The sequence below is a fragment of the Echiichthys vipera genome (assembly GCF_963691815.1).
Source record: "Echiichthys vipera genome assembly, chromosome: 22".
Taxonomy (NCBI): domain Eukaryota; kingdom Metazoa; phylum Chordata; class Actinopteri; order Perciformes; family Trachinidae; genus Echiichthys; species Echiichthys vipera.
Window position 1 is genome coordinate 14,353,036 of NC_139847.1, and position 16,382 is coordinate 14,369,417.

The following is a 16,382-nucleotide window of genomic DNA, read 5'->3' on the forward strand; positions in this document are numbered from 1 at the left end:
CTGTTTTTTAAGCTATATAAGCTGCTATTAAACTAACAATATGGTAGCAATCTTCTCCTCTAACTCTCAGCAAGAGAGCAAATGAGAGTATGCCATTGTTAACCTCTACAAGTTTATTGTTTCCTGGAAATCCATTCAACACTGACTTGTATTTTATTCTAAAGCAGTTAAATAAAAGTCAGTTGTTCTAACACGTTGGTATCACAAGCATATCTTGTTGTCATGGGATGATTTCAAGCAATTTTCTTTTTTCAGTTGTCTCTATTCACATGAATTGTTCCTAAATTTCCACCATCTGCATTGCTGTTGTAAGACTGCATTTTAAAAACGCTTCTCACTCGAACCCTGTTTCTTCCTGCACTCTTGCTTCCCCTTCGTGTTGGGACTTGCCGAGCCGCCACTTTTTATCATCTTGTGTTTTTGTTCCTGCTTTGCTCCGGCCGGTGCCTAGTAAACAGTCACTTTATCACACCATGGAATGTTTTTATGATGCCACAGCACTGATAAAAATAATTCACTATCGCGGCCTTGAATGATCATTGCTCTCCTTTTAATAAGATAAACAAGAAAGATATTTTCATAACTGACTCTGTGCTGTTCAGATTACCGACAAAACATACACTTTTGAGATGGAACAGCAAATATGTGAAAGCGTTTCCATCTTCAGAAGCAGATCTCTTTTGTAATCAGAAGTGCTGTGTCATCATGACTTATGGGAAAACACAATGGGCTCCATTACTCTAATGCCAACAATTCCTGCGTGTATCAGAAAGTGGATGTCCCGGTTCAGCGTTATGTCGATGCGTTAGAGCAACAAGCCGCAAATTGTCATCATCATCCGGTGAACGGGTAAATGTTTAGTAGATGAGAGTCAGAGGAGGAGGAAACGCAGGCTTGTGTGAAGGTCTGACGCCGCGTCGAGAAACACTGCCGACATCCTGACAGAGTGGTGAGAAACGAGGGATGGATTGATGGATGGATGGAGGGAGGGAGAGAGAGAGGGAGGTGGAAGGTCAACCACAGCCACATGTGAAGTGTGGGGCTGACATCTGGACCGCTCCATCTCTCCTCCTCCTCCTCCTATTCAATCACTCACTTCCATTCACTGCACACGTAACCTTGTTGTGTCTCTGTATCTTATGTTTGAGCTCTTCCCCATTCTTTCTTTTGCCATCTTTATCACTCTCTCTTCCTCCTCCTATTAGTTTCGGTCTGCTTCCTGTCTTTGAGTTTTGTTTCTCTGTCTCTGTTTTTTCCTTTCTATCTTGTCTCTGTCTGGTCTTGTGTATTAACTAGTAGGAGGTATTCAAACAGACCCTTATAATATTTGGTAATATTTCAATATGGTAGTGGTCTTTTTTTTCACTATGCACTGCTTTTTGCTAGAGATGCGCTGATCCAGTTTTTTTAAATCCAATCCAATACTGATACCTGGGCTGAGTGTATCTGCGGATAACCGGTACCGATTGCAACTACTGTTGCATAAATGAACGGTATACTTTGCCATGTGAGTGAAGGCATCAGGCTTGACATTAATATTTAGCCTTGTTAGGTGTTAAAAAGGTAACAAATTAACACAGATGTACACAATGTATATTATATTAAGTACACAATGTACTTAATATTATTATCAGCAAATAACAAAGTACATTAGCATGAAAAATAAATAAATAACACTTCCATGTAAAGTGCACTGCAAACGGATATTTTAAAATGTAATATAAAACCCTAACCCATGGGTGTCAAAATGATCCATTAAAGGGCCGTGTGGCTGTAGGTTTTCATTCCAACCAAGCAAGAACACACCTGACTCGACTTACTCAATCACCTGAACTGCCTTCACACAGTTGATTTGTTGGACCAGGTGTGTTTTTGATTGGTTGGAATGAAAACCTGCAGCCACACGGCCCTTTACTGGATCAGTTTGACACCCATGCCCTAACCGGTGTTGCAAACATAGAACTGAAGTGACTAGATCGCTGTAACTGTTTTGCCGTGTATGATATTAATAAAGAAGATCTGGATCGGAATGCTGGATCGGCCTCAATGCTGGATCGGCCTCATTCATCCGATATCCGATCCGGCTAAATAGTCAATATCGGACCGGTGCATCTCTATTTTAGTTGTTGTGCAACAATATTAATGGCTTCCAGGAGAGACTGTCTGTCTGAAAATGTCCGTCCTTATTCTCATAATTAGACAATATTGCGTTTCCTCCATCTCTCTAGTCGTTTCTCATATGAACTCCAGACAATGTTTGACAAATTAGGTCCAGAAAAGTTTCTCTCTTACACATGTGGCATGTCTATGATGTTCCATGTCAGACGTGTTACTCACTTACTGTGAAGTTTGGTTTAGGCGAGGGGCGGCGCCTGAGTAGAGTGTTGAGGAGGCAGGACAGGAGGCGGATAACAAACTACCAACGTAGCCCGTTGGTAATTTGGTCATAAACAACCGAGTCGCTTGCTGTCCCTTGAATTTGTCTGCTCTTATCGACATGAGTTCCTGAATTAGTCATTTTTCCAGTTTCCAGTTTGTGGCCATTTTCATTGGCGACATTGTGTAAATCACTCTTCTTCATCATCCTCGGGTGTATAACTTTTTTTACGGTTTCACACGGGCTGCATTATAGAAACGTCATCAACACGCCCATGCTGGGAATTCTCCAGACAACAACCCTCTGTGTTACATGGATTTTGTATTGGATTTTGTCATGCTTAATGATGCTGCTATAGGCCTAGTCTGCTGGGGGATAATACTGTTGGTGATACTCTGAGCTTTTGTCCTGTCTGTCTGTACCATTCATGTCTCATCAATGCATGTTACTAATTCAACTTCTTATTTACCACCATAATTATTATTGTCATTGCCATGTTCTGTCACCTTGGCTGTGCCTGTTTCTTGCTGTTCTGCTGTATTAACTGCCATAACATGTAAGTCATATTCACATTACTTTAGCTATCACTAAAGTTGTGTTACTTTGTGGTTGCTTGCATCTCTGCAAGTGTATCTGTCCGTCTTTTTTCTCTTTCTCTCTCCTTTTCTTCCTCCCCAACCGGTGCAGACAGATGTCTGTCCTCCACAGAGCTGGGTCTGTCTGACGGTCCTGCCTGTTATAGGGAAAGTTTTTGTTGCCACTGTGTACTCAACAGGGAAATGTTGGGTCTATGTAAATCATAATTAAGTCATATACCTACACTGTAAAGTGTCATGTGATTACTTTTGTTATGATTTGGCACTGTAAATAAAATTGATATGAATTGAATGAATGTCCCATCAAACTGTTGGCATTCATATTCACATTCACATACAGCTCGGCCCGGTATTTTCTAGATGATTTCAGGGTTGGAGTGCAAATGTGGAAGAGGCTTTGAGTGTGGTCGTTTGGAACAAGTATAAACACTTTTGAATTTGATGTGGTTGTCCAAACTAATTATGTTTGGGGTTCACATCTTTGTAGCCCTCCCGCACCAACAGTGGCCGTGAAAAATACATCAGTGCAGGAGAATTTGATACTCCTAATTTGGGAAAATCTGAAAAGAAAAAAAGAATCTTCCCACTTTATTTAACTTGATGCAACCTGTAAACACAGAGGTATTGTTCAGTAGTAAGAACATGGCACCACCACAGGGAGTGTAAGTTGTTAATTTCCTTAGCGGAGTCCCAAAGTGCCCTCAAACACCAAATACGTTTTCACCTACAGTGTGTAATTGCTAAATACACGTACCGTCTACCACACCACTAAATATTAACTCTACTGACCTTCTTTCTGTATTTTATTCTATAGCTTATGTCCCTTTTCTGGCCCCACTCTTTTCCTCACCTCTCTCTCTCTCTCTCTCTCTCGAGTCCAAAGGTTACCTACAGTCATCAACTTTTACCGTGTTGCCAAAGCAGCAGCTCAAACACACTCGCACTAAGTGCACACTGGCGCTCTTTCTCACACCACTCCTGTAAGCTGTCGCTGAACCCACACACACGGTACAGCAAACCAAAGGTGCACTTTGAGCAGCCTGTTTTATCAGTTTCTCTCACTAATGGCCTTCTCCTGACTCCCATTATATAACACAAGCATTAATTTGTGGTGAGGGGACTATGTAGAAGATATGTGTGTCTTTGTACTTGTGTGTGCCCTTATATAGATTGTGATTTTTCAAGAGGGGCTCATTAGCTGCTGCCTGTCCATGTAAGATGTCAGCCTCGGAGGGTGGTCCATCCACTTTGTATGTGTTTGACATTACGGTCAGGTAATGAAGGTGTTTGTCAGAGGGTCAGGGCATCTGGAGGGGGCCTGGAGAAAGAGACGTGGACTCCAATTAAGGAGGAAAAAAGGAATCAAAGTGTTGGAAAGAGATTGAATTGAAGGATTGATTGACACTGAGAGAAAAAGATGAAAGAACTAAAGAAAGAAGGAAAGAAGGAAAGAGAGAAAGAAAGAAAGAAGGGAAGGAAGTGATTCAAGACATCAGAAGGTTTCTACATATGGCGGTTAATTAGGGAGTGGGGTGAGACCCAATTATAGACCTACCACCCACCCTCTCCCAGAAAACACACCATAGGGTGCATGTTTATGGTAAAACAAGGTGTGGAGGACATGCAGAAATTATTTACTGCTTAGGTTTCTTACAATTATCCTCAATTTCATCTAGAATCTATAGTGACCTTTCATGTGTTATAAACACACTTTTACTGAGTAGTTACAATAATACTGAACACTAATAAGTGGCTAAAGACAATACATAAATCACTATTTTTATTATCATTAACCTGTTGATTATTCTTAATTAATCATCTGATCTATAACATTTTAGTAAAAGGGACAAAATGACCATAACATCTTCAAATTGTCCAAACAAAAGAGTGGAAACCCAAACATATTCAATTCATAACGATCGAAAGAAAAACTGCAATTATGCACATTTTTGCAGCTGGAAGCACAGAATATTTGACATTTTACTTTATTCAAATGATTAATGGATGATAGCAAAATAACCAAATAAAAGGAAGTGAGGGAATTTGTTTATAGCCTACACATGGGGAGATTCTAAGATGAACTATGACAATAAACAAAAGAGAACAGAGGGGAATATAACAGAGATGTGTGTTTCACAGTGAAAGGCAGTGCTAGAAAGCAACTGCAAAGCCAGGTATGCAAAACCCATGGCTGCATGAAAATATGACTAACCACAGGTGTGTGTGTGTGTGTGTGTGTGTGTGTGTGTGTGTGTGTGTGTGTGTGTGTGTGTGTGTGTGTGTGTGTGTGTGTGTGTGTGTGTGTGTGTGTGTGTGTGTGTGTGTGTGTGTGTGTGTGTGTGTGTGTGTGTGTGTGTGTGTGTGTGTGTGTGTGTGTGTGTGTGTGTGTGTGTGTGTGTGTGTGTGTGTGTGTGTGTGTGTGTGTGTGTGTGTGTGTGTGTGTGTGTGTGTGTGTGTGTGTGTGTGTGTGTGTGTGTGTGTGTGTGTGTGTGTGTGTGTGTGTGTGTGTGTGTGTGTCTCTCTCTTGAAGGCTCTATAGGGGAGATGTTGTTATATTACTGGTCACATGAGCCCGTAGATCACATTCCTTTGGGTAAATGTGTATTTGTGTGTCCGGTCACAGTGGAATTCCCCATCTTTAATGCAAAGTGTGTATTGTAGAGAGAAGAAGAGAAGCAGAAACATAAACTGAGCCTGAAGTGGAACGGTGTCAAACAAATAAAGTTATGAGAAAGAGACACATTATTGGCCTCATTCTTACAGAGGCAGTTTGGACTCTCGGGGTTTGTAACTGTAGCACTTTGTATGTAAAACCTACATCAATACATTGTAGGTGGTGTGTGGTATAAGCGGTATAGACCGTAGGACGGTAGGACTTTGGCTACGGTATGGATTTTTCTGACATGACAACACAATGCGTGCGGATCCGGCCCGTGAGGGAATATTCACTGACCCTTTGAGTAGAAGCCCATGTGAAAAAGTATTCATGGCTGTCGTGGCCGATGTTGACCGCTGTCCTCTCACATGTCTGTGCAACTGTCTCAGCGTGTCAAATACCGGCGCACTGGGACTTTGCTTTTGCGCGCTCCTGCTGCGTTCTGCTTTGTGTGCTTTTGCATCGCTCCTGTCCCTCTCAAAAAACAAGAAGATGTTGACACAGAAAACCCGCAATCCAGCCTCAAACTTGTACTTTTGTACAGTAATTGTACAGTAGGCCAATTCAGAAGCATTTACATAGAAATTTGAAGATAAATTAATATACCGTGATTTAATACCGTTACCGTCTATGCTTCAAATTATACGGTGATATAAATTTTAGACCATAGCGTACAGCCCTAATGCATTGTACTGTGTACTGACCAATACTACTCTGATGTGGCTGAAAGCTCATACAGCTGCCCCCTCTTAGTTGATTAGTTGACAAGTCGTCTTTAGTTTTTTTCAGCTTTTTTTCATGCTGAATGACTTATCTCCAAGAAACTTGCATTGCATTCTTCTTTGTGGAGAAACTTACCATGAATGATGAATGTTACTCGACGAAGAATCTTTTTCCAAAAAGCTTGGATAGTTTTCTGCCCAGAGTGTCTCCTGTTCTGTTTATATTAAAGGGTGAAGACAGGTTGCTTTTACAACAGCAGCATCACTATTATGCCAAAGCTATTGAACTACTAAAGTAATACCATCACTCTATAACAAAAGTTGAATGTGATGACTTATATTTCTCATATCTTCTCCTTCTTATCCATCTCAAAAGTTGTAAATATTGTAGTGCAGTTTAAGTGGCGGTTGCTCTTGGCAGTGACTTGGTATTTAGCCCTCACTAAACGTGTGGTGCGAATGGGTCAGACTGATGTTGAAAACATAGTTATCATCAAACACTTAATGCAGCTTTAATGCGTGAAAGGGATTTCTGTTGAACGTGACCTCATGACTTTGATGGACTCATGTCATGCTTTAGTTTGTATGTGGGGGCACCATATGCTTAATTCTACTTAACAAATAAGAATTGTTTGCTGCACAATAATAGTGCCTTCAATAATGTATTCATCCAACATTTTAAAGAGATTTTTTATACATTGTACTGTTGTATAAGATTGATGATGCAGGGTGCTCATACTGTTCCACTTACAAGCTGTCAGAACTGTTTTAGATTGATGATAGTGAAGTTGAATGGAAACTGGCTGCGGTGGAAAAAATAAATGTAAATCTGACCTTTGAAGTAGAGTGGAGCGCGAATGGATTAAATGTCCCATTGTTGAAAGTGATATTTATGTCTTTTTTATTATAAAGCAGGTTGATGTGCTATATAAATACTGTGGAAGTATCAAAAAGTTCGGCCCTCAAACTGTGCCTTTAAACAAACCCTCAGGACTCATGTACGGTTGTGATGTCACAACTGTACTATATGATGGTTGAAAGTGCCACTACGGCACTGTAAGTCATTCCCCAGCTGCAATGGCGGTGCAAAGACGCCAAGAGCGTGGACGCGGAAGACCCAGAAACACTGACCATTCAGAGCATACTGGGCTTTTTCAGGAGGGGTCTTAAAGAGAGACAGAGGATGAATACAGGTATTTGGATTTGGCTTTTATTCTGTGTTGACCAGCTGCAGCAAAGAGCACTGGAACATTTGAACAATAGGCTCATTGGCGTCCATTGTCAAAGCCATGCAAAGCATTTGCATTGCATATATACAAAGAAAGCCCAGTTGTCTTTGCTCATAAGGAGGAATGTTTTGTCTTCAGCACGATGGCTGTGGGAACATCTGTACCTTCCAAACGGACTGTTTCCAGTTCGTATTGAAATTACATTCTGTTGTCTCAGAAAATCCAACCCAGCCGCCAAAAGCTCAACAAACGTAAACCATTAGGGCTGCAGATATGGAAGCTCAGAATTCACTGCAAGTCAAAGGACTGCTCAGCGTTGACATCAAATCACTGGCTGAAAAGAGCACCTGACTTAAGATGGTAATCACAGCGTGAAATCGGAGTTGTACCGCTTTCCACTGATGCCAGTGAGTAAACACAGGTCACAAGTTCAGTGATTTACGGTTCAGTCGGCCTCACCGTTAAGGTTCAAGTTAAGCTGCCGTTCTATCGATGGGATTCATATGAAAGCACAGCATGACATCGTGGTACCTTCACAGCTGGTTGGTGCTACAGAGTGAAGCGTATCAAAGTAGTCTCATCATCGCCTCAGTTGAAGTTAGGGATGCCCACTCTAAAAAGACTACATTTAAGGTCTCATGATGTGGTTTGACTTTAATCTCATGCTCTCTTCTTCTACTCCTGACCATTTTGTTTCTTCCTCTTTTTCAACCGTGACGCTTTCTTCCAATCCCTCTCCCATCCATCCTCCTCTCGTCTTTCTGTTTCTCAAACCCTCTTTCTTTTCCTCTCTGTTCTTCTGTCCTTATCCCCGTCCACGCCTCTCCTGCTAACACCTTCTCTGTTAGCCGACATTGGAGCCTAAACTCAAGGTATGTTCAGCAGTAAAATGTGCATTTCCTGCTAATGGGACAAAAGTTAACACTAAGGAGTCTTTTTTAAAGAAATACTTGATCTACAAAGATTATTTGTGTATATTTGTGAGTTACTCGCCCTGTGAAGCCTTGAATTCTTTATCTAAAATGTGTTTTTCTCGCACGAATGAAGATTCAAAAACAGATCATTCTTTGTTCTTAATTTACTGTGAAAAAACATTTTTTCCTCAAGAATTCAAGTTATTACAGGGTGAGGAATTTTAGGGGGTTATGTATTCCTTTGAAGGAATAGTTTAACATTTAAGGAAATACACTTATTTGCTGTCTTGTGGAGAGCTAGATAGCATGATAGCATAATGTGAACATAAAGTTGGCTAAACAGTTAGCCTGGCTCTGCCTGAAGGTAAAGAAATCTTCTTATTTCTCTTCTTATGTCTTTCTGAAATACATTTGTTAACTGAGAAATTGTTTTGTGCCTATTTTATACCTGTTTTACAAACTCCCAATGTTTTTTCTATCCCTCCATTTAAGCCAAGCATAATTATTGTGAGTATGCATGAGTAAAATTACCCTTTTATAGAATCCTATAAAGTTATAATGTAACATTAAGTAATTTGCTTGTATTTGGTTCAGCATCCCACTTCATTTAAAAAAATGAATTGTATAAGTATTTAAAGCTAGATTGTGCTTGTTAAGCAGAATTTGAAATGATTCAGTCTTGAATGATTATTCAAATATTCAACATTTGTACATTTTTTGTGTTAAACCTAAAATTATGAGCATTTTTGTTATCAGCTTTGTTAAAATCATATGTAAGTTATTACCTCATCTAAGGAGGTAAATAATATCCTCATCTTGGTTTGTCTGCTGTTTGTTTCTTTGTTGGTCTGTTTGTCAGCAGAATTATAATTTGGGGTGGATCTGAATCACGGGGTGGGTACATAAGATTTGTACTGATATTGGTCAATATTAACCCATCACAGACATACTGTATAATTCATCAGTGTAAATGGTATATGGTCGGGTGATAGTAGAAATAGTTTCATTTAGCCTAGCTATTTAATTCATTCTAATGTACTCTTTATTTAAATGTTCAGCAAATGACTGACACTGAACATGACGCTAGCTTTTCTTTCTCAGTGCTCATTTCTAGAATGGGTTGTGTAATGTATAACAATGTTAAATATTCTTTGGTCTTTTTTCATTACAGCTCATTGATTCACTATATCGACCAAATTAAATCTTTTCCCTTAAACGTCGGTATCGACCTCAAAAATCCCATACTGGTCAGGCTCTGGTGAGAACAAATGAAAAAATGATTTCCTGACTTGGAAAATTCTCACTGTATTAACATTTTAAGACCCTTCTAGTTTTATTTGCCCTATCCCATAATTAAGAAATACCGTCTGTATGTGGTCAGCGGTCAATTGTTTGCGTGATGCGATTTTGTAAACTTACTGTAGTTCTTCTGATAGTATGTCGGTGGGAAAGTTTGTGGGTTGACACGCAGATCTTTCTCTCTCATCCCATATGATGATGATGCTGATATTGATGCTCATGGTGAGTACATGAGTCATCACTCACTGTAATAACAAACAATCTGGATCATCATCGTTGTTTCTCAGGATGTCTGGATGGTATGTTTGCCTGTTGGACCAGAGTCTGACCTCTTACCATTGTAATTACAGAGGCGGTAGCTGTGTGTGTGTGTGTGTGTAAGTGTACATGTGCGGTCATGGTATCTCGCGAATGACCCCATAATGATAATGACATGTTGATGCAGGCTCCTGATCCGTCATTATGCTGCACATGAATGAGATCTTCATGCTGGCCAGACTGCGTCATTTCCATCATCAAAACAGCTGTTGCATGACACATACACAGAAGCACGCAATATCCCTGTCTGTCTTTCTGTCTGTCTTCCATCCCATAATGGCAAGGTATCAGCAGGCTGCTACACGACTGCTACGAACAGCTTATTTCATGTCACTGTCCTTTTTTGTATGCTGCTGTAGACTGTAGATGTAGAGATCTGTAAGGACACTAGCTGCTGTAATATTCTGTTTTACACCAGAAGTTGGCTTGTGAACAAAAAGGATCAAAGTGTATTTACACAACAATATCACTCCATTTAACTCTACATGTGATGGTATACAAGGTGGCCAAGCTGAAAAGACTTATTTCCAATCTAAAGTTTTCAGAAACACAAGCTGGGGGATTCTCTTCTCAAATAAAACAATGGTTTCATGTAACTTGGGTCTTATTTTTATAACATTGGCCACATATTATATCAGCAGTATCACTGTAAAAAATACCAAATCAAATCTTAATAATACAAACTGCTGATTTTGGTATCTGAAGGGTTCTGGCTTCTGTTTGGAGTATTGACCAATCACGTTCAAGCGCTTCTGTTGCGTGCAGGTAAACCGCCTGTGTGGAGAGTAAAGAGGTGGAACGCATCGGTCAAAATACAGTCTCAGAACCAATCCACTGTTGATGTTTGAATTGTATAAAAAAAGTGAGTGAGATTAGAAAATTGTCTTCGGCGGAGGCTTAAAGAAAGTTGTTGCAGTGGTTTTTAAATTTTTAACTGAGTGTACGCTGGTTACTTGTAAAACAGTACGGTCTCACACTTTGTCTCTTTATTCTATTCTCGCTTCTCTAGATGCTAATTGGACTTTAAACAATGACCGGCACAAGTCTTACCCTTGGTATCTGTTATCCATATCTGCTGGCTACACTGAAGCTCCCAAAATATTGATTTTTGCCAACAGAGACTAAATCATTGTCAGATTGATAACAATAGAATAAACATTCTCCTGTTCATTCTCTAGTTAAATGGAGAAAACCAGCAAAGGACAAAAGCCAATTGTACAGGTCATGGCCTGTTGTTCTCATATACTGATCATTACAGATATAATAACTCTTTTAACTCAAATGTGATCACCTTAAATTATACCCGCCCGGTTATCTGCTCACATGCAGGAAATCAGCAACAGAAAGTAGTCAGACTGCTTAAGGAACATGACGATCAAACAGGTTTCAAACAAACTTCCTTGGGAGACAAAATGAAAGCAAATGACAAAATATTTTAACCAAACCCTCAGTTGTAAAAAAATCCCTCAATTTAAAGAACAACTTCCTGGTTCCATTTTGACTTGTCATACCACCTTTGGCTATGCTGCTATGTTCCTAGACATCAGCAGTGACTTTGGATAGAACAGTGCTATCATAGCCAATAGATTTGATGGCTAAAAGTATGAAAATAAGACACACATTGCAATAAATAACCTGTGCACTAGCTTCTTCTGTACAGAAATATGGAGCTCACTTTACTTGTAACTGTGTGTGTGTGTGTTAGTGTGTGTGTGTTTGAGGGAGAGATATTATTGTTCGTCCCTCTAACGTCTCTATTTCTGTTGTTGTCTAGGAGCCCAACAGCGGGCCCCCCACCCTGGTAACCCTGAAAGTTGACCCAGATGGATTCTTCCTCTACTGGACTGGAGGGTCCAACCTGGTGAGACACACACACTTACACACTTACACACTTACACGTTGGTCTCAAAGTAGGCCAAGTTTACTATTCACAAAACAGATGTGATCGAATACAAATGGGCCACTTTGCAACAGACCACAGTGGGTTTTTAATGCACCAACAGGAGCGGCAATATGGATATTGCACTTGTTATTTGTTTACTAGAGCTCTAGCACATAGCTGAAACAGCTGGGGGGAGATGGAGCTGTCTCTCTAAATAGTTGTTTCTTCCTCCTCTCTTTTACTGTGGTTTTTATCCAGTGCATTAGTTCAGCCAAAATGGGCTTCATCCATTTGTCCCGGCTTTGTTTGCCCCGTTCCTCTGTCTCCCTGATGTCTTTGAGGTCTTCATCCTTTTAGTCCTCAATCTCTTTCACTCCATCTATCTGTACTTCCTAACAATCTCCCCTCCGTGTCGTTGGTGGCTGCACTTAAGCCATTAGTTTAGTTATATTGGATTTTAGTCATTTAGCTGACGTGATTAGCCAGAGACAATAGGCAGCGAGTCAGCAGGATGTAGGGTTTTTTGAGATTTTCATTGTGGTGGTGCAGATGTATTAAAGGTGTTTTCTTTTAATCCCATATGAACAGCAACCTCTCTGTATAGTTTTAAATCCTCTGTCTCCTCTTAATCCATTATCTTCCATTAAATCTGTCCATCAACTATATATATATATATATATATATATATATATATATATATACATACATCCGTGACGCTGGCCCGGTCAGGACATTTTGTGAGGCTTCTTGGATCAAATGACATTTCAAGGCAGCTCAATTAGCTCACCACACCTCCCCCATCCCCGTCTCTCTCTCTATGTTTTTCTCCTTCTCTCTTTCACACACACACACACAAACACACACACACACACACACACATACACACACACACACACACACACACACACACACACACACACACACACACACACACACACACACACACACACACACACACACACACACACACACACACACACACACACACACACACACCGACTGTCCTTCTTTTTATTTCTGGCTGTCTATTTATTCAACAGGCATGTATGGAATGACCTGTTGATAGCCAATATTATCACTGCGTTGTGTCTGCATGTTTTGCGTGTGTGTTCGTGTGTGTGTACATATTATCTGGGCCAGAGCATGCTGCCTGTGTGTCTACCATGTGTTCATGCATTCACCTAACACACAGAGGCTTTGTGTGTGTGTGTGTGTGTGTGTGTGTGTGTGTGTGTGTGTGTGTGTGTGTGTGTGTGTGTGTGTGTGTGTGTGTGTGTGTGTGTGTGTGTGTGTGTGTGTGTGTGTGTGTGTGTGTGTGTGTGTGTGTGTGTGTGTGTGTGTGTGTGTGTGTGTGTGTGTGTGTGTGTGTGTGTGTGTGTGTGTGTGTGTGTGTGTGTGTGTGTGTGTGTGTGTGTGTGTGTGTGTGTGTGTGTGTGTGTGTGTGTGTGTGTGTGTGTGTGTGGTATTGCGATAATAGGCCATTTGTCGCCCGAGGTGCAGCTGTGACACTGTTTAGCAAAGAGTCATACCGTCAGTCATTAAATCTTTTCATGGTGACGATGAGGCTGCTCCACGCTTGAAACAAGAGGTTATTTAGATGTAGTATCGGTTGTATGTAAGCTGGACCTTAGGGCGCACTCACACTGTCCTTCCGCACCGTGCCCCGGGCTTTAGGGTACTTGTCCCCCCCTCCCTCTCCCCCCGCGCCCCAGGCCCATTTGTACTCACACTGCCTGGGCCTCGCGCAAATGCTTCTTGCTGTCCATACGTCATCACGCCCTAACAGGTCACACACATTGATTGGCGTCATCGCGATGCGTCGCTTTGTTTACAAATCTTTCCATAGACCGCTGTCCGCAGTTATGCGCGGAGCGGGTGCACTCACACTGCTCAAACGCACTAGGCTTTAGCTGAAAAACCTGTTTTGGCCCGGTGCGGAAGGACGGTGTGACAGCCTACTCACACTGTCCTTTTGGCCGAGGCCAAAACCGGTTTTTCAGCTAAAGTCTAGTACCTTTAAGTAGTGTGAGTGGACCCGCTCCGCGCTCAACTGCGGCCAGCGGACCGTCCACGGTCCGCTTGAAAGAGGTGGGCTTTAGCGGAGCCGTTTGCACATGTACGAGCACGAGCGTGCGCACGTGTACGAGCACGAGCCCTACGGCAGTAGCGTTATGTCCGCCTGTTCGGACATGTAAATAGAAGGACGGACCATGCGTGGACATTTAACAACAACAACAATGGCGGTGAAAGGTTCACGTTGGTGTGGTGCGGAGGTGGAGTGTTTACTGCAGATTTGGTCGGATGAAAATATTCAAAAACAGTCGACAAGACGCACAAAAACTCCGAGGTCTATGGAAAGATTTGTAAACAAAGCCACACACACGCGATCAATGCGTGTGACGTGTTATGGCGTGATGGCGTATGGACAGCAAGAAGCATCGGCCGGCCCTGGCAGTGAGTACAAACGGGGCTGGGGCGCGGGGGGGAGAGGGGACAAGTACCCTTAAGTCCGGGTCTCGGTCCGGGAGGACAGTGTGAGTACGCTCTGAGTGCGCCCTTAGAGTCAGATAAAGAAATGAACATCTGCATGTATTACATATGTCTTGGGTAAGGGTGGTGTTGCAAACCCTTCCTGGTTCTGTAGGTTAGTCAGATAACACTGAGCTCAAAGGAAAACACCCAATGGGAGCCCTGGAGGCTCTGACGCCTGAGCCGATCAAATACACACGATTCTTTTACTGCATTACCTGTGTCTTACCTCAAAGAAACATACTGTATTTTAGTGTACTGTTTAGCTGTAAAAATGAGACAGTGTGTTCCAGCCGGCTGGCCTCAGTTTTGACAAACTTTCTCATTTTACAGCTGCGCGGCCAGTGTAAGGGGAGAGATGCAAGCACCGGCACGGCTTTATGGCAGTAGGGAATTATGTAACGCAACATCAAACTGTATCCATATAGACGTTACTGTCCAGAGATGTGCACTTTGTGACTTGGCACAGAGTCGACTTAAGTCACTGCTTTAATGGCAAGCGAGTTGAAATGAATGAATGTTAGCCGGATACAATCTGTTCTCTCACAACTCCATATCTAGCTATATAACAATTCATATCACTAGTCAATCCAATCACCAGAATAAAAGGTTGCCATTTAGATTGAGAAGGAACCAGGAAAATATAAAAATCTTATTTTTTTTGTTCAGTTCATTAGATTTATTACACTGAATATCAATAATTATGATACAAATTCAATTCATTGTCATACTTTTTGAACAGGTTTAGTTATTTGGCCAATAATATCATTATTAGACAGGTTCTAATGCCTTCAATTTTCTCTTTATAAAGACTGAATACTGCAGCTAAGACTGCAGTATCTTGACTTGACTTGACTTGCCTCAACTAAGGACTGGACTTGACTTTTAAAGAAATGACTTGGGACCTGCTTGAAGGCTTGGACCAAATGACTTGCATGTCTGGTATTGTCTATTTTTTATCTGGTTTGAAAATATATCAGTATACCTTAAAAGGTTGATATACCGCCTAGCCCTAAGAAGAACTTTACTTTTTTTTCACAGTTTCAACAAATATGACAAAAAGTAATCTTAATAAAAGATGCTTAGTGAAGGAATTTAGGGACGTGGCGACATTGCTAAAAAGAATTCAGGTTTGGGCAAGAAACACGAACAAACAGGAAGATAAAACAAAAGGTGAAGGTTTCACTTTTCATCCCAAATTTCCATGGAGTCATCTATCACAACTTAGAGATCGACCTCCAAACATGACAAGGATCATGTGAGCATTATAAAGATGTCCCAACAAACTCTTGTTTCATGTCACATCACATGTGGTGAGGGTTACAAAAAGAGATCAGGAGTTGTAAAGAGAGGCATTAAACTAGAATGCAGATCAGCCTGCTCTAAACCCCTGTGGTCATGATTACAGAAACTTTGGTGAAATATCTCTTGACCATGACTGAGATACGTTTGTTTTCTTGGATCCAGTAATGCAAATGAATCATTTTCATACAGCTCAAGTCAACGCCCCGCTGCCTCTCTGGAATAAAGCGGTGCCAGTGCACCTCCTTTGGCTTATGTGCTGCAGTGTTTGGCTTTTCTTTCATTACTCACTTACTGAGTTCTTTTCATCGCTGTTAATGTTGGCTTGGCTGAGCTGGATTGTGGCCACTATTCTTACTTCAGTAGCGGGAATGCAGCTCGTCGTTGGCCACGAAAACTGAAATATCCCTCAAAACATTCAGACCACCAAGGCCAGTGGCAGGGAAACGTGTGCATGTGGACACGTAGAAACCGAGTCAGACTGTGACTAAAAACGGTAGTTCTCTTTTCGTTTACATTTTTTACAACATTTTAATGTAAAAAAAAGCTGCATGTTGC

The 16,382-nt window shown here is 41.3% G+C and overlaps 1 protein-coding gene across 2 annotated transcripts in view; it reads left to right on the plus strand.

Annotated features, from left to right (window-relative positions):
- plcb3 (phospholipase C, beta 3 (phosphatidylinositol-specific)) overlaps positions 1-16,382 on the plus strand; it is a 56,576-nt gene that overhangs the window by 6,535 nt on the left and 33,659 nt on the right. For both annotated transcript variants that reach the window (XR_014593711.1, XM_083936974.1), the window contains exon 2: positions 11,886-11,972. Coding sequence is in view for 1 of the 2 variants with exons in the window: in XM_083936974.1 (XP_083793100.1) it covers positions 11,886-11,972 (87 nt within the window). In the remaining variant the exon portion in view is untranslated. The remainder of the gene's footprint in view (positions 1-11,885; positions 11,973-16,382) is intronic.